This window comes from Haliaeetus leucocephalus, unplaced genomic scaffold (assembly GCF_000737465.1).
Source record: "Haliaeetus leucocephalus isolate CR32 unplaced genomic scaffold, Haliaeetus_leucocephalus-4.0 Scaffold605, whole genome shotgun sequence".
Lineage (NCBI taxonomy): Eukaryota > Metazoa > Chordata > Aves > Accipitriformes > Accipitridae > Haliaeetus > Haliaeetus leucocephalus.
Window position 1 is genome coordinate 6,365,310 of NW_010973041.1, and position 25,641 is coordinate 6,390,950.

The window sequence follows — 25,641 nt, forward strand, 5'->3', positions numbered from 1 at the left end:
TGCTACACTACACTGTGAGGTTAAATATCTGCTCAGATTTTATTGTAATGGGAAGCTTTTTATAGTCTTCTTTTTTTGTGTTTAACTAGGAAAATGAGTATTTCATGTCTGAAATTTAGATTTCATACTGTTTTTTTTTTAAGCTCTGTTAGGGGAAAAATCATGTCTGGCTTTTTTTTTTTTTTTTTTTTCTTTTTTAGTTAAAGTATATTTTAACCTCATTATCTGTAACTAAAAAATCAGGGGTGCCTTTTAAAAAACTGAGCTCTCACAGACTCAGCATTAAATTTTTTGCACCCAAGAGGCAAATGTTTATTGTGCAACCAGTAGACTACAATTGAAACTGTTCTGTAAAGTGCTTGGCATGGTCTGTGCCAGATGTATGAATCCTAGTAATTTTAGAAGACTTGATGAGTGTTGATGACTTAATTTTAAACCATTCAGGTTTAACATTTCCATCTCTGATTTTCAAAAACACAGATAACTGTTGTGGAACTAAACCAGTTAAAAGGAAGTGTTGTCTTTATATTGAATGAACATTAAATACCTACCAGCAGGTTGATAATTTCCAAATTTTCTAGATTTCAAGTTACATTTCAATGTAGATTCTCCTTACAGTTTTAAAACTTGTGCCCCCAAGTCAAGACATGCAAAAAACCCTCATGCAAATAACTTTTGTCAAAAACCTCTTTCAGTTAAATCCTGTTTTCTCTACACAGCTTCACTTCATAGCAGGATATAGCTAAGAACCCTGTAAATGGCTCATTTCACTGATCTGAATATTCTGAATTAAACAAGCAATGCAGGACTCCACCCACTTTGTCTGACCTGATGCCTGGCATCAGCCTAAAAATTGGGCACAGTGCTGAGTGTTTGCTGAACAGGCAGTGTGATTTGATTGAAATACTAGTGACTGATAAAGATTTTTTGTCTGAGGAGAGCTGGGTCAGACATTTAGATTTTACAAATCTGTCTTGATTTGAGGGAGAGAAGATAGTTATTGTGGGGGTGAGTGAAGAAAGCCAGAAAATTATATATGCAATATATATAAATCCACAGTATATAGATTTTTTTTTTCCCTTGCCTTACCCTGGTCACGGTTACTTGCTTACCGTAAATACCCTAAGGTCTCAATCTTATAACATATTAGACATTATGGTGCAATCCAGCAAAACACAGGTGAGTGATCCTCCCAGAAACAGAAGCACTAGTCAGTTAATGCTTGCAAATTTTAGTAGATCATTAAGTTCCATGGTTTTTTTTTTCCCTGTATTTTTGCCCAAATTGTCTGTGAATACGTTTTTCTTTCAGCTAGCTTTTTTGGCTGGTTAGATAATCTATTCTGAAATAATGAGATTGATTTCAGTATGGAAATGTACAGCAGCCCTTCTTAGTAATGCATTCACATGCATGAAAAAAACAGGCCGTCTGGCAGAGAGAAAAAATTAAACATTTGTAAATTTGGATTTACAATTTCTGTTGGATTGCAAGAGAATACATTATACTGAGCATCATAAATAAATTGTGTTTTGGAACAGCTCTGCAAGATAGAGGAGCATTACTGGAATAAAGCATCAGGCAATTTATATGGAGGGTGGTTATCCACCCGGCCCTTTATTTGCAAGAAACATTCCACACTTTAATTGAGCTCTCTTCAATATGCTGCATCTGCTTTAATGCACTGTGTTTGCTGTATGCATTTGAACAGTCTCATAAAGATGGTTAAAATTTGCTTTGGTCTAGCCAGGAGTCAAGGAGAAATAGCGGCTTGGAGCCATATAGCAAAGATATGCACTATTAACCATTGCAATTTAATTTTTTGCATGTGTGTGTTAACATTCAATACTTTCTTGTTGGATAGTTAACTCTGTAAAGCTAAGTGACCTCTTTCCAGTCAGGCATCTCTAAAACTGTCTTCACCTCTGCTGACCTCCTAGATACTGATTAAACTGTTCAGCTGTGTTTGATTAGCTTAGTTTACAGACCATTTAACCGGTGCAGAAGTATTTACATCGGATAATACTGTGAAGATTAAGATGGGGGAAGTAAAAACCTGGAACCACTTCAGCAGGTTTTATGAAACAACGAGGTATGAATCCAGCATGTGTATGTGTACTTTAAAATTTCAGGGCTTGCCCTTTGAGCTCAGTGATTTATTTTTCTTGTGGAGGAGAAGTCGCTCTTCCTCCTTCAGTGGAAGATGATGATTTTCCTCATTGCAGCAGTTGCTCTTGTGGCCCTACCCTGATGTTGGGGCCCTGCCCATGGCTGAGAGATTCACACTGGGCATGAGGAATATGCTTTTTAACAGGATGAGAGCAGAGCAGATTGCTCTGTGTTCTACTTCAATAGTACTGATGCACTACCACTGTCCTAGCACAATTAAAAAGTGGAAAGTCTGAGTGAACGTATCTAGACCCAGCTGTTTGGTGTCTTTCCTTGGCTGCCTCCACCTGGCGAATTCCACTACTTGTCTACGCTGTGCAGTGTTGGGAGACAGGTTTTCTTGTTCCCACTGGCACAGCTAGGGTAAATTTGCAATATTATATCATCTCCATTCTTTTCATCAAATGCCCCTTTTTCCGCTGCTGATGGCCACTGGGCAGTGATCTTCATTCACATGTTCCAAGGGAGTTGACAGTCTTTTTTTCCCTCTCTTGTTTTTTTTTGGCAGACTGCAGCTTTTCAGAAGAAACTGAGTTCGCCAGTGCATATTCCCTTTTCTGCTCCAGGTCATTCATCAGGAGGGACTTCCTTGTGCCTCTCGGTGAGGAGATGGAGGAGCATCTGCGTGTGGCTTTTGAGACTCCCCTGTGGAGGAGGGAGCTGGAGTCTTTGCTCAAATGCAGTTTTGCCCTGACCCCCACAGATGCCATTGTCAGGGTTTTGGGACTGGGTTGGCAAGTCAGTAGGAAGGCTTGAAGGACACACCTGGTTGCCTTGTCGGTGCTGTACAGATCTTCCTGTCAAATTAAGGCAGCCTTTGGTAGCCTTGGGGAGGGCAGTAAGTGGGGACATCCTGGCTGCGCAGAGGGACCAGGGCTTTTGTGTGGATGAACCTGCTATTCCTCTGGGTTTTGTGGAGGGTGTCCATCTTGCAGAGTGCGCGGTTTGGAGGTGTGGTGAGTTTCCTGCAGTCTTGCATGGGCTTTTTGTCCAGGGCTGATGTCCCAGGAAATATGCTTCTGGGGCTGGGTTAAGCAGAGGTCTGCAGCACTGCCTGGTGTAAAAGCCTCCTCCCAGCCAGCCAGCAACTGGGACAGTTGGACCCAGGCCCCCATCACTTAATGCCAGAGCCCTCTGCCAGCAAGGTCCTTCTCATGCAGTGGGAAAGTCTGCTGTTGCCATTTCATACCGCTTTTACATGAATTAATACCTGCTCTCTAAGGCATGAGGTATCTTGTTGAAGCTTTATTGAAGGTCAAGTAAAGTAAGTCGTATAGGTCATTTTCATCTGCTTCATTCACCTTTCCTCTCTATTTAATGACTCCTTTGAAAGACACTCACAGCCGTCAGGGGTCTAGCAGTTTTCCCTCATGACTGTTGCACAAGAGCGGTCCTATCTGGTAGCATTTAAGTGCTGCACTACTTTTAATCATGCTCTGCCTGTGCAAGACTCTTTCTCAAAAATAATAGAAGTGTATCACTTCTGCTGTATTTGTAATTATACTATAAGAAAATCAGAAGGATATAGAAGTAAAACTTCTGCTGATATGACATGCTATTTGAGAAACAATGGCTTGGTTTTGTTGTGTGTGGGGTTTTTTTGCTGGTTTCAGGGGGCTGACAGAAGAAGACAGCATTACAATTTTTCACATGGTTTGACCCATTAGATTGTTTGGTAGAAGGTATTTGAGTAGGCGGCAAATTGAATTGCTTTTACATTTTCAAGACACTTAAGATAGAAAATAGAAAAGACAGCACTAGATAAACATGCTGCATATATAATAATATTACTGCCAAGGAAATTTAATTCAGTCTTCAGTGATGGGTTTGGGCAGATGTGTTGCATTCAGCTAGAGATAAGGTAATGCATGCAGTGCAGTCTCAAGTAAGTAGGAACAGAATGAAACTGATATTTTGCATTAGTTCTGTATTATTTATTGTATCTGATAGAAGTGTACAGCAGACACCTGATACTACCACCATCTGCCTGGTATCAGATACCATGTCTGCATGTGGAAGGCGTAAGCTGGTGCTGTCTGGACTTTCTGTACAAGAGTTGCCTCAGAAAAGCTTTTATTTTATGAACAACTACTTTGCTAGTGCTTTTCTGGGTAATTTGCTTCCTCTGCTAAGGCTGTAGTTCGGTCATTAAAAATCAGGATTTGCATTAGTAGTTGCCTGCTAGTGTGCAGTGGTCCCAGTGTTTTAACTCAAGACAGTGAAAAGCAGCAGTTATGATCAACTGTTGTAAGAAACCGATATTCCTGTGCTCTGAGGGTAGGAGACTGCAGGCAGACAGTTTGGGGATAGTTCAGTATCAGAATATACTGTGAAGGGGAAGAAAGTCTCAAGTTTTGAGAAGGCACTTTGCCTGAGTGCTCTGAAGAGACAGATGTCAGTAATATCCTTAGACGGAGAATGAGAGAAGGAAGAAAACAACACAAGAAATGCAGGGAGGTTTCCAGCTGTTCAAGTGGGAAATAAACTGATGAAAGAAACTACCTGGTGCACCAGATAAGCTGGTGGTTACGTTCCTCGGTGCTGTTCAGGTGGGACATGAGGTAGGACTCTCACGTTGAGTTTGCCTCAAAAGCCACATAACTGAGAACAGCTGCTTCCAGAAAGAACTTAGGGTATTTTGGCATAAATATCTGAAGGGAAAACCAAGTTTTGAATCAGATTCACTAGGTAGGAGACTACAGTTCCCTCTGAAATGGTGCGGTCAGCAATAGTCTGCCTTCATCCTGTCTGCTCTCAATCCAGCTGCCCCTGAAGATCCCAAGGAGGGCCACTTGGGCTGTCCACAGCATGCTACCCTTTGCACTAGAGAAACGTGGCTCCCATTTTACAGAAGGAGAAACTGAGTCAGGGAGACCTGGCTAAAGGGTATTTTGTTGCTAAAGCGCATTGTGCGCAGTCAGAGACCACTGAGCTCCTGACTGTGCTCCAGGACGAGAAACACCTCTGGGGCGATGAGCCGCGGTTGCCTTGCTCTTCCCGAGAGTGCTGACAGCTGCAGTGATTTTCCTTCCTGCCTGCGAAGGGATGAGCTTGAGGGTGAAAGAAGGGTGTCGCAGTGTTGGGCTCGAGCTGTGCAATCCTGCTGCATGGCCTGGAGTTTGGAAAGGTTTCTGTTTCAACAGACCACCTTCCCCAAGGCTGGATGCAAGAACAAGACCTCTGTTTCTTAGGGTTTTTTCCTAATCATATGGCTGGATTTTCAGCTAACACAGTAGTGTCAGGTTTATAATTAAAGCAAACCAGCCTGTTTGCTGCTGCCACCCCATCGCTCCAAAATCAGAGTTGTTTCCAGAGCGCAAAACCAGTGATCCTATCCCTGAGGAAGGGCAGCTGCGGGTCAGGTGGTCTGACAGGTCAGAGGGGCACAAAATGGGGAGAATAACCTCTACCCTCTCACCTGCACCACCGAGAACAGTTAGGTCCTTCTCCAAAGTCATGCGAAAATTACTTCTTTTGAGGGGTAAGTGTGTGCAGGAGGCTCAGTCAGCTACAGAGGTGGGCAACAATAATGAGCAATGTGTTTTGGTAAATGCATGGCTCCCCTGAGGGGTGTCATGTGCTGCAGCCCTGATGACACCTGCACATCTCCAGGTGGAGGGGAGAAGCGCTCAAGAAAAAAGGTTCAGGAATGGTTTGTGATCAATGAGCGCCTGAGCCACCACAGCTGGCTGCCAGGTGATGCCCAAGGTCAGGAGCAGGATGAGCTCCACTGGGTTCATGCTGCTGAGCTGTGTTGTGGAGGACACACATGCAATAACAAGGGATAAAGGAGGGAAGACGTGAATGAACAGTTGCAAACCAACCTGCACCTGGACAGCTCCATGAGCTGTCCTGCCAGTTTAGCAGTAACCTGCGCCTGTTGCTTTGTTGTCTCTCACATCAGGAAGGGCTGGGAGTGTGGTAGAAGTGAGACACAAAATACCTTTCCCCACAGACAGGGTCAAAACAATAGGTTTTTCTGGTAAGGAGGGAACAACATTCAACAATGTCTTTTGGGGACGGTACCTTAGCCAGTGATACCTTGAGGGGAAAGGGACTACAGCTACGCAGCAGAAAGACAAAAAATGGGGAATGGAAGAGCTTTCTGGTGCTGCCTGATGCTCATCAGGAAATGCAGCTTGCTGTGTGTGGTGCATGTGCACCTCGTGCGCTCCACTGCACCTGCAGCATGCAAGCCACCAGGCTTGTCTGTGCAAAGCAATGTGCCTGCATTTTGCTGACAGAAAGGGAAAGTTTTGTTGCTCTTCCTTATGGGATGCATTTGCTTGTTATGCTAGGGGAGCACGGAGTAACCTGGGCAGACAGACAGAATGACTGTGCATACCCTGGGGCAAGACACAGTGTTTGTTCTGACAAAATCCTGTTTTATTCTGGCTTGTTTTGTGTTCATAAAGGCCTCTGCAGTGCATGCTGGAGATTGAGTGGGCTGGGAGTGGGAAGTTGCAGTCTGCTGGGGAGAGCAGTTTTTCAGGAACTTTTGCTGCTGTAAATGAAACCTGTGGCCTGTCTCGTTGCCAGCTTCTTCTAAACCATTAATAGAGAAGGTTGTCTAGAAACTGCCATAAAGGGCAATCCTTGATTTTCTGTGGTAAGGGTGGTTTGAGAAGATTTACAAGCATTGAGAATTTAAATTTACAGGCGTCTGTGCATGCACTGCTCACCAAGAGCACTCCCAACTGCTCCATCTCTGCTGCTTGGCACAGAGGGCAGACGCTGCTCCACCCTGACCAAAATCTGCCCCCCCCACCCCATTTCAAGTCTCTGCAGACTATCGCACTAGTGAGATACATCTTGCACCTGTAGTGATAAAGGAGCTTAGTGTGGCGTGAAGGGAGGAGGTGCAAGGAAAATGAAGTGACTGCCCTTACTGTGTGCATCGCTCAGGATCTGGCATATGACTGGCAACTGGGAATCCCACTTGGCTGTGACATGCATGGCAGCAGCGTGTGCCGTGAAGGTGCAGGGGCTGCATGGAGCTGATGAAGTTGAGCCAGGCATGAAACCTTCACCTTACCTTCCACCAGTCTCTCTGCACAGGCCTAGACATCTCACGTATTTCTCTGTGGCTTTATGCCTAACAGTAGATCTACGAGTATTGTTGGGGCAGTCAGATGCTATGAGGAGGGATTAAGAAAGCTACAGGCATATGTGAGCCTTGCTGTGAGTTAGACAGTTGGGTAAAGAGTGAATTTCTCAATAGTAATTGTTAAAGTTGGTCTTTAACATTCTGTGGAAGCAGTTCTTAAAGCAGAGGCAGGTGACAGTGTTGCTCTGTTTCACTGAACAGTTTAGTCCAGTGATAACATTACCACTTGTGTTCTTCATGGACGTTTGTTTAAAATATATGCGTGTTTTGGTTTGGGGGGGCTTTTTGCTGACATTCATTTCTAAAGTCAGTCTTTTCCTAATGTTAACTGCTGGTGTCAAAGACACTGTACATTACTGGAATTAAAAATATTCCATAGGTAGCAGAAGTGAGCTGGTTGTTTTTAAAGCATGAAACTAATAAATACAGAACGACACCAAAGCAGGGAGCCCTGAAGGATTCCACTCTAGCTGAGCCCAACATCGGATTTTGCGCAGCTGTCGCTGTGGTTCAGATCTGCACCGTGTTCCAGTGATGAACACCCCACGTTTGCAGCCGCCCAGGTGAGCAGGTCAGTCTCACCGAGCACTGCCTGCTTAGTGGCGAGGTAGTCCCTGGTGCTGTCTCCCTCTCTCACCCCTTGCCACTGGCCTGAATCGTCTCCATGCATTGGAGGGCAATGGGAGAGAGCGTTTCTTCTGCATGTGTTGTGTCTTCACAGGGTTGGCTCAAGTGTCCCTTCTAGTTGCTGGCACAGAACCAATACTGCCTGCCAAATGATGTATTTGTACCGGATCCTGCTCTCCTTCCCCCTGCCCCACCCCACCCTTCTTGCTCTATCCATTGGATTGGACTCCAAATGTGAGCAACCAGAAGCCTTACCTTTAAATAACTTTTTTTTAATGGCTAGTTACCAAACACAGCGCTCTTAGCTATGAAATGTTTAACTTGCACAGCTGTGCTGCAGAGAGAGAAATCTTTTGACTGCCCTTTCCCTATCTGTCGTCTTTCAAAAGTGTACAGCCAAGAGATTTTAATTTCTTGCCTTTTTGTCTTTGGCAGATTTATTCTCATGCTGCACAGCTATTCTAAACACAAGCCTTTTAAAATGCTCTGCAAGGCTTTATTTTTTTTCGTATGTTTTAGAAGTATTCCTAGGTCCATTTGTTCCAATCTGGCAGACAGTAAGTATGTTAAATTTCCCCTGACATCCCTTAGTGTTTTGCTTGCTTTAGCAACCGTAGGGTTAGACTGCACTGTAGTGTGATGTTGGTGCAGCTTGAAATGAAACCTGATTTTAACAAAGGTGGCTGCTCCTCTGAGGGCCAAACTGAAGACCGTACTTTGTATTTTTAACTGATCTAAGAGTAGTGACACAAAAGATGTTTAAAGGGAGAACAGAGCTGTTCAGTTTTATCTCCTGCTGCTGCTGGGCTTTATGAAGCTGGTAATATGGAGCTTGCCCTTTGCAAATATAATTTGGGATGCTCAAACTTCTGAGGTGTCCTCTGTGTTTCGTAAAGCCTTTGAGTGCCTTGTTCCAGTGCCATTGTTTTCATGGAGGTTGGCTGTTGTAATCTGGTTACAGACAGGCATGGTTACAGAAGTGCTGGCGTTTGTGCTCCATCTGAAGCAGCATTTCAGCACTTCCGTTTCCACTCCAGCGAAATGGTTAAATTTCAAAAGGTGATTGCAGAGAGATCAGCTTGTCGTATTGTAGACGACATAAGGAAAAACATGTATTTCTGTCCTGCAAGACTACCTGTGTTCATCTGTTGAGTGGCAGCATTACCTTTTCTATTGCTACAGGAAAGTGTGGGTCAGAAATTCCTTCCAACCTTTTGTCTAGCCGGGACAGGGGTGTGTTGTGCCCCTGCAGCAGTCAGTGAAATGTGCCCTTCCATTTGGCACACCAGCAAAGTCCCCACGCAGGGGGCTGCTTTGCTAAGGGCTGGTTTGCAGCATTGTTGTTGGCTTTGTACATGTAACAGGACTCCAGATGGAGGTGCCAGCTCGCTCTGACCCTTCAGTGTAATCTCAGTAGACAAATGCTATTGAAACCTTAGACTGAACTGGCAGCATCAGTAGGGTTAGGAAGCTGAACATAGCAGGCCACTGTCACTTTTGCAGTGATTTCAGTGATAATACTCAATCTGTGCTCCCATCCTTCTCTTTGGTGCCAGCATGCATGTTTTTACTTGCAGTTGGGCAGCTGGAGGTGTGGGGGGTGGAAGACAGGGACTGCCCTTCAAATCTGGTGGATCTTGTTTTCTCCTGCCTTGACATGGCACAGTGGCTCTTGAGATGCATGGAGGTGAAGGTGAAATGCTGTCAGTGCAAAGCAGGGGTGAAAATCAGCTCAAGGCTTAGATCTGGTGTAAGGCAGGCAGGAATTGTCCCTCTGGCTTCTTTCTCAGGTTGCTGCAGCACTGAATATGGATGTTGCAATTTGCAGCTGGGTGAAAGGACATCTTGCCTTGGCAAAGTCAGAATAGGTGTTATCCAGAGAGGGGTACCAACAACATCACTGCTGTGTTTGGTGGTAGTAGCTTTCAGTGCTCCCTCCACCAACTCTACCTCACTGGTAACGGTTTGCGATTGGAAGAAGCCAGCCATGTTTGCAGACACCTCAAAAATGGTGCAAGGCATTAATACAAGAATACACAATACAGACTTTTTTTTGCTGTTTTGGACTCACTGAAGTAGTAAATAATCAGCAGCTCTGACTGGAGCCACTTTTTCTGAGAGAAGAGGAGATGAAGCTGTCCAAAGAAGTCCTTTTGGAAGAACATCAGCAGAAATTCAAGAAGGCTGGTCAGGGCAGTTCAATACACTGAGCCCCTGTATTAATGTCAGCATGTTCTTTCTCACCCTTTCTCCTTTTTGTTTGGTTTCTAATTTCTAAATAAGAGCCTGTGTCATTCCTCAGTATAATTCCAAAATAGCCCTTCTAGGTTCTGCTTTATTCCTCCATACAAGACATGTCCAGGTGTCTGCTGAATCTGCATAAACCATTATGTGTAAGAGACCTCACTGACTTCAAAGGTAAATACACTCCATGACACAGTTGGATGAGTAGGTATCTAATATGTGCATGTCCTTGCAGAAAATGTTTACAAAAATTGGATTAGTAATTACGTATGTTAGAAAGCTCTGTTTTGCCTAGACTGTGATCTTCAGTTATTCCTGCCATGTTTTCCAGTGTTTGTCATTAATTGCTAATAGGTTATTCATATCTGGAGAGAGTTAGAAGAAATTAGATGTTGGTATCAATGTCCCTGGAATGACTATAGGGTATGACACTTCAGCTTATATTTATGGGATAAAGGTTTCTTTTTTTTTGAATGGGCAGTGGCTGTATATTTTCTACTAACTCTATTCAAAGGCTGGAATAAGTGCAACCACAAGAAAGAATTTGTTGGAAACACTGTCAAGTTGATATTGTAAAATATCTTCTGGTATCTCTGAAACCTACTGTGTTTTAAGAAATATTTTGGTTTATTGTCTGTCTTTTAATTGGCAAGAGAAGAGAAAGTCTGGAGTACCACAGATGGAAAGATTTATATTTTTAAAGTGTTTTTTTCTGTTATCTTTGGAGAGGCTAAGAAGTTTATCTGGATGCATTTCTTGAAGGAGGTTAGTGGTGTGCTTTTGAATCATATACCTTAAAATAAATTACTATCCTGCTTGTAATTACTTTTATTCAGCTGATTTTAACTAGCATGCATTTCGTCTAGGGCCATTTCTCACTCTAATAATGAAATGAACCAGTATGAGAGGAAATGGGTAATTTTGGAAGGAATTTCCTCATCTATTTTGTGCAATAGATCCAGTACTAATGAAGAACAGCAAGAACAGACTTTAATGCAACAATGTAACAATATATGTATCAATAATTTAATGGGTTTTCTTACATACCCCCTTCCCTTTAACTAGTTGCATGATATATCGTCTTACTTTCATTTGCTCTACCAAACATTCAGCAGTGTAAGTAGCATGTTGTTCTGAACTCCAGTTGTCCAAAGGCCACATTTCTGGTTTTGAATCTCCAAGAGGAAATAAGTGAGGACTCTTGCCTCCTCTTCCAAAGTCGTCTTTTGTGTGCCAGCCGCCAGTGCCTCTGTATGTAAAACATGAATATTCTGGGTTTTCTCTCTGTTTCTTAATCATGCTCCATCCCTAAATCTCCATGTTGTACATGCCAAATCTTGCACTGATGTTAGTAACAACTGTGCTTGCTTGAGAACACAAATTTAGTTGTTTTGGCCTAGGTCAATCTCTGTCCCCGAGATCTCTGCGTCTCACTGTGGCTCCCTCCCTGCTTTCTCCATCAAGAGCAACAGCGGGTCAGGCTGCTTGCCCTGTGGAGTTGCCACCAACTCCTACCAATGTAAGTACAGCATCATGAGGCTTCGATCTCTTTGGGCACTTTCAGGGAACCCATCTCAGTAATCTTAAAATGTCATCTGTTTTAAACCTTGGTTTAAATTTTAGGATAATCTGAATTGATCAATTATAGTATGTTAGAGGCACACAGCTAGAAATGTTTCCAGGGATAATAGAAAAATTGGCACATAGTTGGGTGCAGCATTTCTAATTTTTTCTTCCACTGGCTGTTGACTACAGGATTTCTGACTGGCTTACATTTGAATAAAAATCCTTGCTTTTACTGGCTCATCTCTAGGGCAGCTTTCATATAACTGTTTTTTCCACATCATGTCAAAGTCTTGTCTAGGAACTTTATTAGGGACTCAGCTGCATGGGATCTGTTATGCATAGTTGGATACAAGCCTGTTCAAGGAATAATCTGCTGTCTTTATGTTTCTTGTATTTTTTCAAGTCTGTTCTTTCTTGCAACTCTTTTCTCCAAGTTTTGTTTTCTTTTTTTTTTTTTTTTGTAGATTTTAAAAAGCAACTGCAGGGCAGGACCTCAGTCTGATACCAGTAGTTTAATGATAAGGATAATTGTTGATACTTCAAAAAGTGCATTGTAAAGACAGTTTCAGAATGTTTTTCTTGCTGAGAATTAAGCCCTTGGAAGATCATTTAACATCCCAAACCATCTCTGTGTTTAAAAAAAAAAAAGGGAAAACCTAAACCCTTACATTCTAGTGTAGAAAGTGGAATTTCATCCTCATGCAGAAATGCTGAGTTCCTGTGATTGTTCTGATTTTCTACAGAAAACACCCCTCTTGATTTGTGTGGATGGTTAATAGTGTGGTTTCACTGGCACTGTTTAGCCAAATAATGAATGTTTTCAGTATTACCATAGCTACACTATTCCAATTTCCCTTTGCTTAGAAAAGTCCTGAAGTGAGAGAAATCCTACAAATAAAAAACACAAACCAAATATGGCACAGTAAAGTCATCAACAGAAGCTGCTTGCATTTGCTTGTGAGGAATAGCACAGTATCGTTACGTTGTCTGGGCTGGAACTGAAGGCATTGGTTTTCCACCAAGAATATGGGAGAGTTTGGTCTTCATAATTTGTGTGCAAGACAACTTTAATATTCCTGTTTTCTTTTTAGTAAATTACATGCAGACTTTCTCTTAATACAATTTCTAAGAAAATGAAAGGCCAGGGAAAACATCTTGCCTTCAGGCTGTGGTGTTTCATTCTCCTCATTGTAATTCTAAAATTAGAGAGGCTACACACTTCATTGTAAACTCAGGAAATCATGTATTTTAAAGATTTTTCCAAACATGTGGTGCAATTTCTCCATTAAAGAAGGATTGTGAACTGCAAGGTGAGGCAAATGCTAGCATCTTTGATAGAGTGCGGTTTTATATTCAGATCATCCTGAGAAATGATGTGAAGAAAGATGCAATTTTGGAACAAATTTTCATAAATAACACAAAATAACCAAGCCACGATACATAAGCTCCCTGGTAGCACTTTAAAATCTTATTGTTGATACACTTTTCAGAAATTATTTACCAGAAAATGTGTTCAGTCTTTAAAAATGTCCTTCGCTAGTAAAATATGAGAGATGGCCAAGATTGACTGGAGGCTACAGTTAAAACTCCCTGCCGTGTTTTACTAATCCTAATGCACAGGCATCTTCTCAAGTACTCCTCTGAGCTGTCCCATTGGTTGCATGGTATAGTGGTGTACGCTGATGTCACCATCATATTTACGCTGACGTTGCTGTCAACAGTTATATTGACCAGGCTCGTGGAGGTGCTGTGAATACCGGGTCTTTACCCTGGCACTGTTTCAGCAGAGCTGTTTAATTATTAAGGTGTTGGCTGAATGCAGAGTTCCCTGTCACTGTCATTTCTGCCTCCTCCCCAGAGCACCTTTTATCCCAGAGGCTCCGCATCGAGTACTAGAGGTACCTGAGAGTGCCTCCTTGGTTATTGCAAGACCCAGTTCTGGAAAGCAGTGTTGCTGTTGTCACCCCCCCATAGCTTGCTCTGCGTGAGGATGCCAGCTCCTCTATGAAGCACAGCTTGCAGTCGTTAAAAGTGGAGGTAAGAGTTTCTAGCACTTAAGGAGAGGCTGGATTGAGAGAAATGGAGCAAGAGGTCTTACTCTTGTTTCCTGGAGGCTTGATCCCCATACTACCCTTCAGCCTTACTCTCAGGGCTACGGGGTGGCTTTGGGCTCTTGTGAACAGTGGGAAATTCCTGGGTAAAATCTGAGCCTGGACTCAAAACCAAACAGCTCCAAAAAGGCTGTTTTCCAGAGCTGTAACACACCTTTACAGCTGTGTTTGAGCACAGCCTGTATATTTACACATGGCTTGAAAAGCTCTGGAAGGAGCTTTAGAGAAAAACCCATGAGCAGGCACTGATATATGTGGGGTTACGCACTCATGCTGAATTCCTCAGCAAATGTTGTTGGAGCCAGAGTATGGTAAATCACTTGTCCTGCTGGTTTTTGTTTTGTTTTCATTTTTTATATTAAATTTTGGTAGGCAAGATGTGAACTCAAAGCAAAAGAATCTGGCTTGCTACAGGGATCAAAAGACTGGTGACTCAGCTAAAAAATGCCATTTGTCAGAGTTAATGATACAAGAATTATATGAGGGTAGAGGCATATTTGAATCAGTTCTGGCTCCCCAAAGAAGGGAGATCAAAATTCACCCATCCAGGGAAGTGTCTGCAGTGACATTATTCCTTGGGCAAGTCCAAACTCATAAATAGACATTTGGGCCTGCTTCAGTGACCACTGAGCTCAATGGAGTCTTCACCTCGGTGGGTATTAGATCAAGCTTTCCTAAGCAAATTTGATGGTGGATAGTTTGGCCGCATCACAACAGCTGTTTCTTTCTGTGCAGCAGTGGTCCTACCTGTATTCAAGGAATGATCAACAGTGCAGCAATAAAATGTCAGAGCTGGAATCCTTCATTTTGACTTTGTTGTAGAAAGACACTTTATGAAAAGGACAGATTGGGTTTGAAGGTGTGGAAAAGTTCAGTGTCAGACCCATTACAACCTCAAAGGAAGGTAGAGCCAAATTGAAACAAGTGGTAGTTGCACAGCTTTCCATGGGTTTATATCCAGGATGGATTCTGGCCTGATCGTCATTCTTGCTACATCTTCTCCACTGTTGCTAGCAGAGAGAGCCATGAGTGCAACTGAAAATTTTTGTTCTCTCCTTGCTTTTGCTCTGGAGAACTTTCCACCATTGTAGGAACGAATGCGGGAGTGAACAGTTGAGTAAATCATTGTTTCTTCTAGGATGATGGAGCATTTATGTTTTTAAAAGCAGGATTTGAGCTGGTCCAGCTGGTGTATTTTTATTTTGAAACTTCTATTCTATATAGAAGCATTCCTAACACATATGTGTGTTAGATCTTGTATTTATTTGGCCACTGCAGCAGGCAGCATTCTGAAATGTAAATGTAAATTTGTTAGTAGCTCAAAGAGAGGTGAGGCAGGGCTAGATTCATCCTAGCTGCAGGAGGAGTCTGATGCTTTAGCAGTTCAGTAATGCAGGACTTGACTTGTGGCTTCAGTTCAAGGACATTTAAAACTGATTGTGTTTTCCCTCCATCAAAACTGCCATATTTAAAAGTGCATCAAAAATTGCTATATGGGAACAACCTTCTGAAAACTGGTTGGTGACACGATGAAGACTTGAAAGTTTATTTCTACTCTTTTTCCCTCTCAGACTTGGAATTTAAGGTATAGCCAGAAATAAATCCACATATGTGCACTGAGCACAGAGTTATGTTCATTCAGTGGTCCATATATATGCAAAAAAACCCCTCCAACAAGCCCCAAACTGTTTTGCAAGGGGGTGCTTGTTCATTGATTTCTGACATGGAGATGCAACTTGAACTGGAGTGCTTAGGCAGAGATAGTGACTGCACAGAGATGAGACAGGCGAGCTAGATTTCACCAGTGACGCAAGCAGCCACAAATACTGCCCAGCATTGCATGTTGGTGATGTGAAACACTGAATCTGAATGCAGCTCACGGACTGTAAGTAGAGGGGGAAATTATTTCCATGTTAGGTCCCTGCAGTCGCCTTCAGCCTGTGCTGCTAACCTGGGGACAGACAGTGGTCATCCGATAGTTCATCTAAAACTCTGTAAGTCCACAGAACTGCTAGTGCTAAAATTCGCTTTCATTTGTCAGCCTGAAGAAACACAGCTTTCAAGCCAGAGCAGAGTCCATTTCATCCCTCAGGTCTTCACTGCAGACCACAGTGAGAAGTGTCTGTGTTAACAGAATTAGTTATATTTCATTGAGGCTTTGAGAGAAAGTTTCAGGGGTGCAGTTGCTAAATGCTGAATTGAACAAGCAGGATTTCTCCGTCTTCCGTGTTTATGCTATTCAAGCACTGTAACTATGTTTACACTATTCAGTGCTTTCAAAATCCTCAAATCTTGTCTGGGTTCAGCTCAGTTGTAAGCAATGTGGAGAGTTAATATTTTACAGGATTACCTTAGTGCTACGGAGCTTCTGGGAAGACCATGGCAGAACATGTCCTTTATGGGATATGCAAGGATGACGCAAGGTCAAAAAAATGAAGTGTAGCACTGCCAAGTGCTTTGACTTCTCTGGAGCTGGAGGTGCTCAGCAACTTTGCAGATACATTCATGAACTGTGGAAAGCTCACTGTCCTTTCTGACACGTTCCTTGGAAGGAAGATCCTTCCTCAGCAAGAGGAAGCAGTCCCATGCATTTCTGTACCATTCTCTGATGATCCTACTTACTTCAAACGAAGACAAACAAATCAGGCCTATGTTCCTGAGGACTGAAGCTCAGGAGTAGGAAGCACCAGCATAGGGAGTGGCGTGGTGGAGGACTCATGATAAGGACTTAACAGTGTGAGCAGTTATCAGGAGAGTCACAGTGAGCTGGGAGGAATGGAGTGACAACAGGTCAGTTTCAGGAAGCTTAAACTGAGACATTGGTGTTTGGATGAGAAGAGTTTCTTAGGTGACAAGATCCTGCTTAGATCGCTCAGATTTGCTGCACCATCTGTGCTGCTCCCTTTTCACCTGCTTCTCCTCTTGGTGCTCTTTTGGTCCCTTTATGAGCCTTCAGCCATGCTGTGCAAGAGCAAGGCTCATGTAGCTCCTGTTTAGTGGGCACTGAGGAAAAAAAACAAAATTAGAAGCAGTGGTGCTTGTAGCGTTACATTTGGATTAAGGATCGAGCCCCCAAACTCTTCCTCAGTCTGTTCTGCTGTCAATGGATGGATCATTTAATTTTGTGAATGAGGCAGGCTCTTGGGAGGCTCATAGTCCTGTGGCAGTCTTCTTTGTGAAAAGGCAAGGAAACCCCCAAACACTGTCCCTGCCAAATCCTTTTCTTTCTCAGCCAGCTGAAGTAGTTGCATCAGCAAACAGGTTTTGCTGCTTTCCTCTGGCTTGCTGTGATGATGGCTGCAGTTGAAGGCATGCCACATTTGGCAGGGAGAGCGTCTTCCCTCAAGACTAACCGTCAGCTGAGGAGGAGCTGCGGTCTTGTGCACCAAGTGTGACAGACAACCGTGAGATTTTTCTGAATGGAGACCAGCACTACTTGCCTAGAGAGATGTGTGGTTATTTTTTCTTCCTACTTCCCCCTGCACCCCCATCTCAGGAAAGCATTCTTGGTGCTGCTCCTTGGTGATAGGAATGGTAATTGTGGTTCATTGTGGGTGAAACCCTGTCCTGCTTATTCAATAGCAGAGCTCCTACTGGCTTCACAAAGCCCAAGATAGAAGCACAGAGGCTCTGAGACACACAAAAGTGAAGGTACTTGCTACACATAAATGACTGAATCGATACAAAATTTGGGATGAGCCTAGAATTGTGGAGGTGGAAAATTAGCATGAAGATTTTGGGTTGTTCCTACCGTACATCCCTATTTATTTCTAAATCAGTTCTCACAGAGCTAAAACCATGAACAAATAGTATAAGCTCACATAATTTGGAAATAGTGATATTGTTAAGGTGAGAGGTTGTTTGTCGCTTGAAGACACCACCTGGAGACTGTACAAAAGTGACAAGGAAACAGTGACGAATGAGCATAGCTGGAGGAATTATCCTCTAGTTTAAGGATACATTGCCAAACTATCTCACAGGCTTGCAGAACTTGCCAGAATTTGTGAGTGTTTCCTCTGTAATTTATACCCTTTTGTTTCCTGGAGAGGCATTCAATTAAAAACATGTTTTTGTAACTGAAGGGAGCCATGTACAGTTTGTGTCAGAGATGGAGGTCTGCCTCTTTCCCCCACAGCGAAGTGGAAGACCTAGTTGATTCATACCTTGCCTATAAGATGTCATTATTTTCTACATGCTTTCTTTCTTTCCCTCTCTGCTTCTTCTTGTCTCATAGTCTTTCTTTCAAGCAGAAAATAAATTCAGTAGTATTTGAGTTGACATAGAAGTTTTGTACGTCTGAAGTAAAAAATCAGAGAAAATGCACTGACTTGTTCCCAGCCCTTCCAGTTTGCTGGCCTGTTTTGAATGAGTGGTTGTCCATCTCAGTCCTTTGACAAGTTGATGACATCCTTAGCGGTATCATTGAAGAAATCAAAACACCAGGGCAAGGAGGCTGTGCTTTAACTCCACTGTTAGTAGCAGACCCCCATAGGAGATAGCAAGGAAGGTAATTAGCAGTGGCATGATTTTGGGTGCTCTGTTGCATGCCTGATGCCTCTGGCATTTGGAGAGCGTTATCTGGGGGAGACATCAGCTCCTGCTGAGTCTGCTTCAGCCTCTTACTTTGGGAAGGAGAAATACTGCCTGCAATCCTGGATTGATAGCTAGTGGAGGCTGTGGGACTGCAGCAGGACCTTTTGGGGACCACAGTACTGCTCTGCCTTCTCTGATGAATGGACACTTGGATTTCTGCTGTTGTTGACTTCAGTCCTTTAGCAATGTTAAGCATTTGGCTTAAGAACTGCTAATAATAAAAGAAGCCCTAATATTGTCCATTGGCTAAAATCTTGAATGAGATAGATACTTACGCTTACACACATAGATACTTAAACATGGTGGCCAAACCTTTAATTCACAGTGCTCTCAATCTGTTAGGTAGTAATTGTGTTTCCTTACTTCTAAGTATGAAAAAGATCCTCAAAATGAAGCAGTGCTTCCCCTTCAGATGTTGATGTAGTAACAGCCCAGTATGTTTGGCCAGGACAGAGAGGCTGAAAGCAAAGAGGATGTAAAACATTCTGAGCTTCTTTTGCTAGTATGAGAAAGCAGAGCCCAACACACAAGAGTTTCAGACCTCTGAGTGTAAAAGCTGATAAAACATTGCTTCTCCATAAAAGCACTTAGAAGTCATGTTTCAGCTGCTGTAAGAATGGTTTGAAATTCATGCTATGTAAAATGACTAAATGCAAGGGTTTTTACACCTGTCTTTTAATGTTTTAGGATTCAGATTTTATTTTTTATACAGCTGTGAGGTTAGAAAGATTACTTTTTATTATTAACAAAAGTAATTTTTGCATTGTAATCTTACTTGAGAATCTTGGGTTTTTAGAAAACTTACAGTAGCATCAGCCTTGGGATCATGTCCCCAGAGTTGGTTAATGTAGCCATGGCTATACTGTTCCATTGATTTGATCAGCGTGGAAGTTCCTGAAATGCTGATAATTAGTAGTGGTAATAGAATTTCAAACATACATTTGTGTGATGCAAGTTATGCTGTGTCGACTTGTCTAACATTACCCTGGGAAGGAAATCCATTGCTGACTGCCTGTGAGTCTGTGAGAGGACAGGATCCCAAAAAGGTTTCTTGCCTTCTTTACAACAAAATGCACCCATCACTCTCCCTGAGCTGTAGGTCCACCAAACGCACGTTTCGGTGTGCAGATGCTGCTGGAGGACACCCACTTCCCACTGCACGCCTCTGCTTCATCCCATTTTTTTGCATTCAGCTCCTTCACTGCATCCTCACCTCTGCTGCCTCCTTTATGGGGGAGCCACATCACTGACTTCCCCGTTTGTCCTGAAAAACCTCCCACGAGGTCCTAAGCAAAACTCCACTGCGACACTCTGATGCACAAGGAGGCAAAGAAGGAGAGGTAATTGAGGTAGCCAGGTCTTTGGTCCCCACTGGTGTTTGTTCATTCTCTGCATGGGATAAAGGGAGGGGTTCATGGTGGCCACAGCTACCAACTGCTGTTGCTCCTGGGACTTGCCTGCTGTCAGTGCTTCTTCTCTGGTCATAACAAAGGGCCTGTTCCTACTGCTGTGTGCAAAATTAGGAAGAATTTTGTCTGCATGAAACTAGCTAAGCCAAGTCCCATCCTAGAACATGGAAGAGGGATGCTCTTCAGAGGTTGCTATTTTTCATTACCCTTTGGTCTCCAAGTAGATCTCCTATGGCAAAGCCCTGGTTCTGGATACAGAAAATATTCCCTTTCCCAAATCAAATGATGTTCCAGTTAATGCGTTAACAATTCTCAAGGAATGGTTTTGCAACAATAAGGCTTTCTGGCATAGCATTCTGTACACATTAGTCACTACAGCGACATGTTGTAAATGAGGTCGTAAAAGCTAAACAAGCCATAAAATCAGATTCTTAGTTTAGGGTCCAGATAGCTGCAGTGAATTTCCAGCACCTAGACATGCTTCATTCTGAATTAGATACTGCTAAGCTCTGAACTGCAGAAAAGTGCTGTGGAAGGTTATAGCTTTACCATCTGTAATGCAGCTAAAATACCAGTGTTATTCACACTGAAGATGTAGCTTGTTTTTGCCAGCTACTGTATGATTTCAGAGTATACATATTAGCAGGTTATTAAGCATGAGTCATCTTATCAAATCTTGCCAGTCTGAATGAAGGACTTATATAATCTTTAAAATTTGATTTAGCAAACAAGAGCAGACTGGCAGCCAGGAGCATGCTGTCTGACTGAGCAGGCAAAGTCCCTCTTCAGGAAACCGGGTAGATTATGATGGATTTGCTGTACTTTCTACAGGCTGAGTCCCTCCCTGCCAAAGTGCCCTTGTCAACTTCTGCTGCAGTTGGAGAACCGAAGACGCATTGTTTCTGAATAACTGATGTCTTTGGACTTTCAGCCCTGCACAAACCATCTACACTGTGACAGTTGACCTGATCTTATTTGCCTGAGGGGAAAATGGTTCTTCAGCCAAACTGGGCTTTCTATCCTCCCAAGATACATCTCTGGTCGTGCAGCAGCTGAGCAGTTCCATGCTTTCCAACAGGTTTGCACTGATGTAGCTTCGGACTATAGCCCTGACTATATCTCTCCCTCCTTTCCCCTGTTCACTTTCCAGATTGTGCTCCTTGCTGTATGTGAGTATAGTGTTACTCCTCCAATCACTTGGTGTTTCTTCTGTGGCGGGGTGCGTTGTGAGTCCATTTCTTTGAATATACCAGTCAGCAGCAATGTGGATGCCCTGGGGGTTTTGACCCCTGTCCAGGTTAACAGTGTATCTTTAAAAGGTTTAAAACAAATCACAAAATATAGCAAACAACTTTTAGGTGTTTAAAAGCTGTATGTTTGAAAAGGGGATTCTTCTCCAGTGCCTAAAAGGCTTGCAAGGAGAGGACCTACTGCATTTATTATACTGTACAGAGGCACTGGTCATGCAAGGAGCTTTGTGTTACGGGTGAGGCTGTGAGGTCTGTACCATTGCTGGGGTTTTGTGTGGGCAATAATAGAAGCTGGAATTTGAGTTATTGTAGCAGTTGTTCTCTGTGCATGCACCATGGCTTGAGCCACTGCAAACCCAAGCTTGTATCTTACGCTATTTTACCTGTGTTTCCTAATGATGTGCTTCTTCCTGGTCATCCATTATCCAGGACTTCCCTCCATGTCATGTTTAATTTCAAAGATGTTGGAAAAATACCTAGAAGTTTGCAAAATATCTAGAAATTCCCATGCTGGGTCCATTCTTGATGGCACCAGTGAGGCACAGTGCCTGGGTGGGGAGGAAAGACCCATGGCAAGCCTCATGGAGGGAATCGTAGGCAGTACTTGTCCATTCTGTTTCCAGTTTTGGTTTGCACAGGTAACCCTTTGCCTGGTGAATGAAAGTGGGTGGGCAGGGATATGCAGGCTGCAAAACCATTGAAACCCAGCCTCCCTGCTTCCCTTGGCACAGAGCAAACATGGTTATCTGCAGCTAGCTGGCAGGCGACTTTGAAGAGCAACTGAGTAGGCAGGTAGTAATGTGTGCTGATTTTAGGGAAAGCATTCTCCCGGGCCAGTTAGCCACTGTTTAGCTGTCTTTTCGAGCCACAACGCAGTTCATTTTGCATCTAAAAATGCTTGTGTAGAAGAGGACAGGGAACAAAATAAGGTGTAACATTGGCATGAATGCTGCATTTCAGGTGGGAAAAATGTAAAGGGTTTTTCTGCCTGTGTAAAAATAGAAGTGAGATGGGAACAACGGGAGCTTCAAGTCTTGCAGGTCATGTTCACAAAGCACAGGAGGGAGAACGTTAGGGAGACCCTCCAAACAGGCCTGCAGAAATGAGCAGAAGTTCCCAGTTACTTTTAGCTGTCTGAGAAGGTCACCAGAGGTGACTTCTCTGTTACCAGGTGTACACAAAGAGACATGCTCAGGCTTTGCTATCATCTGGCAGTGCTGCAGTTTCTCTGGTATCCCTTCATTATTTTAATGAAAAAAGTTCCACTTAGTTGATTAATAATTTAAAAAATATATTTACCAAATTGAAATTGTATTGAGATGTGATCCCTTGTTTGAAAAAGTGACCTCTAGCAGGTAACAGCTGGCAAGATAGGAACCATGGATATCGTTAGAGGAATATAAATGTACATTTAATCTCTATTAATTTAGCTGAGCAGTAACCTCAAAACATTCTTAGCCCAGCCTGTGCCCAGCAACCATGACATTTTGAGTTGTTTGAGCTCTTATGTTACTGATCTTCTCCAGCAACTCAAATAACCTTCATTTTTAAAAGTAAGACAATAGTGGAAAGAAAGAGAGACTGTCCAGTTCTGTATTAATAATAGTGAGGACCCTGGGTGAGGGCTATGTGTTGGGGTCCATCTGTGAAGTGCTGACTTTCTTACAGACCCCTGGGGTCCGAGTTACCTGGACCTGTTGAAGTCAGCTAGAGCTTCACATTTGACTTTGATCTATTTCAGCCACAGTCCTTGAGGATCTTTACAGTAGGGGGTAATAATTTCCCACCTCAGAAATGGACTACTGAGGGGTCCACTGTACTAGCAGTGGGACTGTGTGAAAACTGGTTTCTGCCGTTTTTCTCAGTGCGATCATCGCTCTAAGATTGTGCAGACATTTGACTAACTATATCTCATCTGGTTGTGGTAAAAAAAAAAAATATTGTTATTGCAGTAGTTAAGTAATGAAATGCCTGGGTAATAGGTAAATGGGCATTGACTGCAGCTTAAATCTGTAAGTGTGTGAAATACAGAACATTATAAGCAAAATAAAAGTTAAAAAATAATTTTTAACAGCAGGTGTTCCTGTGAACAACCTCCTGATTTAGAGCTGATACAAGAGGCCGACAGGCATATACATATGAGCATTCCCACTGCAACCTTAATTTTTTGTCAGGGCCCTGAGGGCACCCATGGGCTTTAATAGCACTGCCCAGCCTGCCCTGGGACCCCCACCCATCCCCTGCCCATGGCCCAGGAGCCCCATTTCAGCTGAGCCTGGGTATGTCAGTCTAGTGCCCAATGCCTGGGGTTGGGGCTGCCCCAGCTGTTTGGCCCCCAGCCCCAGCAGTGCCCTGATGTTTGTCAAGCAGTGACCAAGCCCCATGCCATTAATTCCAGACATACCTTATAGCCATGCTTACATACCATCAGAAGCTTACTACTCAGATTGTTGAATTTTGACATCAAAAAAGAAAGCCTCAGTCCAAGAAGTTTACTGTAAACAATTTCAGTATTTTTAGCTGAGTTATGTTACAATTCCTTGCTCTTCTTTGTTACTGAAAGAATGGTTACTCTTTAAATTTACTTTTTTTTTTTCCTTCTTTTCCCTGCTATTCACTTAAATGAATGAAGCATCTCCTGCATCATGTTTCATTGTCTTTTTTATGGTGATAAAAGAAATGCAGATCTGAGAAACAACTGCAAGGTCTCCTGGAAAGTCCTAGCGCGGAAGTCCTGAGAAGTTGAGGGCTTGCAGTCTTGTGTGAGATGAGATCTTGCCTGAAAAGTAGCTGTACAACATGGGCAGCAAGCAGTTTCTGGCAGCAAAAGATGAACATGATAGGTTTTGTATTTTTATGTTTGACCTGAAATATTGTAGGATTCATGGCTTTGGCCCCAGAGGTCCACGCCTTGTGCTGCAAATTTCTAAATAGTTCTGATGAAAATGGCAAGTGTTTGTCTTGAACAGAATCATGATTTAGATCTAGGAAAATAGACAATATGACAAAAAAGCAAAACTCTCAGCATTTAAGGAAGGTTATGACTTAAACCTTGCAGGTCCCTTAAACTTCTAAGCCTGTCTTAAGCCTTTGATCAACTGGTGACTGTCAGTATAGCACAGAGAAGGGTGAACTTCTTTGTTTTGTCCTTGTATTGAAAACTAAAGTTTCTGGCCTTCATTTTGATGCCTGTCAAATTCAGTTGAAAAGGAGATATTTGATAGATTTGAGAAACCTGCATAAATGATATAAAACGTTATGAAGTTTCATCAGGGGGAGAGGGTGTGTCTGAGTTGGTGCTTGATTGCTGCCCTGCTGTTCAAGATGAATTTTGTGTTTTAAGACTTTATTTAATTTTAATTTCCCAGGTATGAAGACGCAATCACCATCTTTTGGGCTACATTTGCATTTTGTCAGAGATTCAAGCTTCAAATCCCATTGCCACTGATACTAAACTGGCTTGTTTAAAAAGCCATTTTAACTTGTTTTAGCTGTGTATTGCAGGGATACTCCTTCCCCCGGGTTTAAAGGCAGATTTTTTGCAGGCAGAACGAGGAATGAGGCGGCTCAAAAGCAGGCGCTGCTTTGAGAAACACGTTTTGGAGCGCACGAGATGAGAGGGAGACGGGCTTAGCTGCGCTTACAAATGTTTCATTTGCCTGTGCAAACGCGGTCTTGCTTTGGGAGTGCTGAAGAGCGGGGTTTTGCTCTCTGTTTGCAGGCGAGCAGCAAGCATGAGCTTGGCAACGCGCGACCGTGAGCGCCGGGCCCCCGTGATCTGAACGGCGTCTTCAGCTGACTTCCCGGTGGTGAGGCACGGTCGGTCCCCTACCATGGAGGACTGCCTTCACACCTCCTCCGAAAACCTCTCCAAGCTGGTCAGCTGGGCCCACAGCCATGGGACCATCTGCAGCCTCATCCCCAACCTCAAGCACCTGCTCTCCGAGGGGGCCCACGGCAACCTGACGGCCATGTGGGGCTGTAGCGCCGGCCACGCCTACCACTGGCCCCTGGCCGCCACTTGCCGGGCCGGCTCCCAGGAGCGCGTCTGCTTCCAGGACAGCCGCAGCTTCAACTCGGACAGCCCCAGCATGCTGGGGGTGCCCTCAGAGGCGCAGGCCAGCCCGCTGGAGCGCTACCCGGGCCGGCCAGGGAAGGCCAAGCTGGACTGCACCCGCACGCGCGACTCCTGCGACTTCTCCTACTGCAGCGAGCCGTCGGAGCTGGGCGAGCCCGTGGAGGAGTACGAGGATGAGGCCACCCTCTTCGACATGGTCTGCGAGTCCTCCGTCACCGACGAGGACAGCGACTTCGAGCCGCACCCCCACCGGGCCCCCGCCGGCCCCCGCAAGCGGCCGGCCGCCAGCCTGCCCACCCCGGCCCAGGCCCAGCCCGCCGACGAGGGTGGCGGCGAGGTCCTCCTCAAGAAGATCAAGCAGGAGCTCCCCGAGGACTACTACATCGTGGCCAACGCCGAGCTGACGGCCGGCGCCGACGGGCCCGCCCTGGCCCTGACGCAGATGTCCAAGCCCAAGACGCAGGCCCAGGCCGGGCCCTCCTGCCTGGGC

The 25,641-nt window shown here is 43.8% G+C and overlaps 1 protein-coding gene across 1 annotated transcript in view; it reads left to right on the forward strand.

The window, feature by feature from the left end:
• The first annotated feature begins 24,906 nt into the window (after positions 1–24,906).
• The window catches only part of KIAA1958 (KIAA1958 ortholog), a 23,069-nt gene continuing 22,334 nt past the window's right edge, over positions 24,907–25,641 (forward strand). The window contains exon 1 of the mRNA XM_010578190.1: positions 24,907–25,639. Coding sequence (XP_010576492.1) covers positions 24,907–25,639 — 733 coding nt within the window. The remainder of the gene's footprint in view (positions 25,640–25,641) is intronic.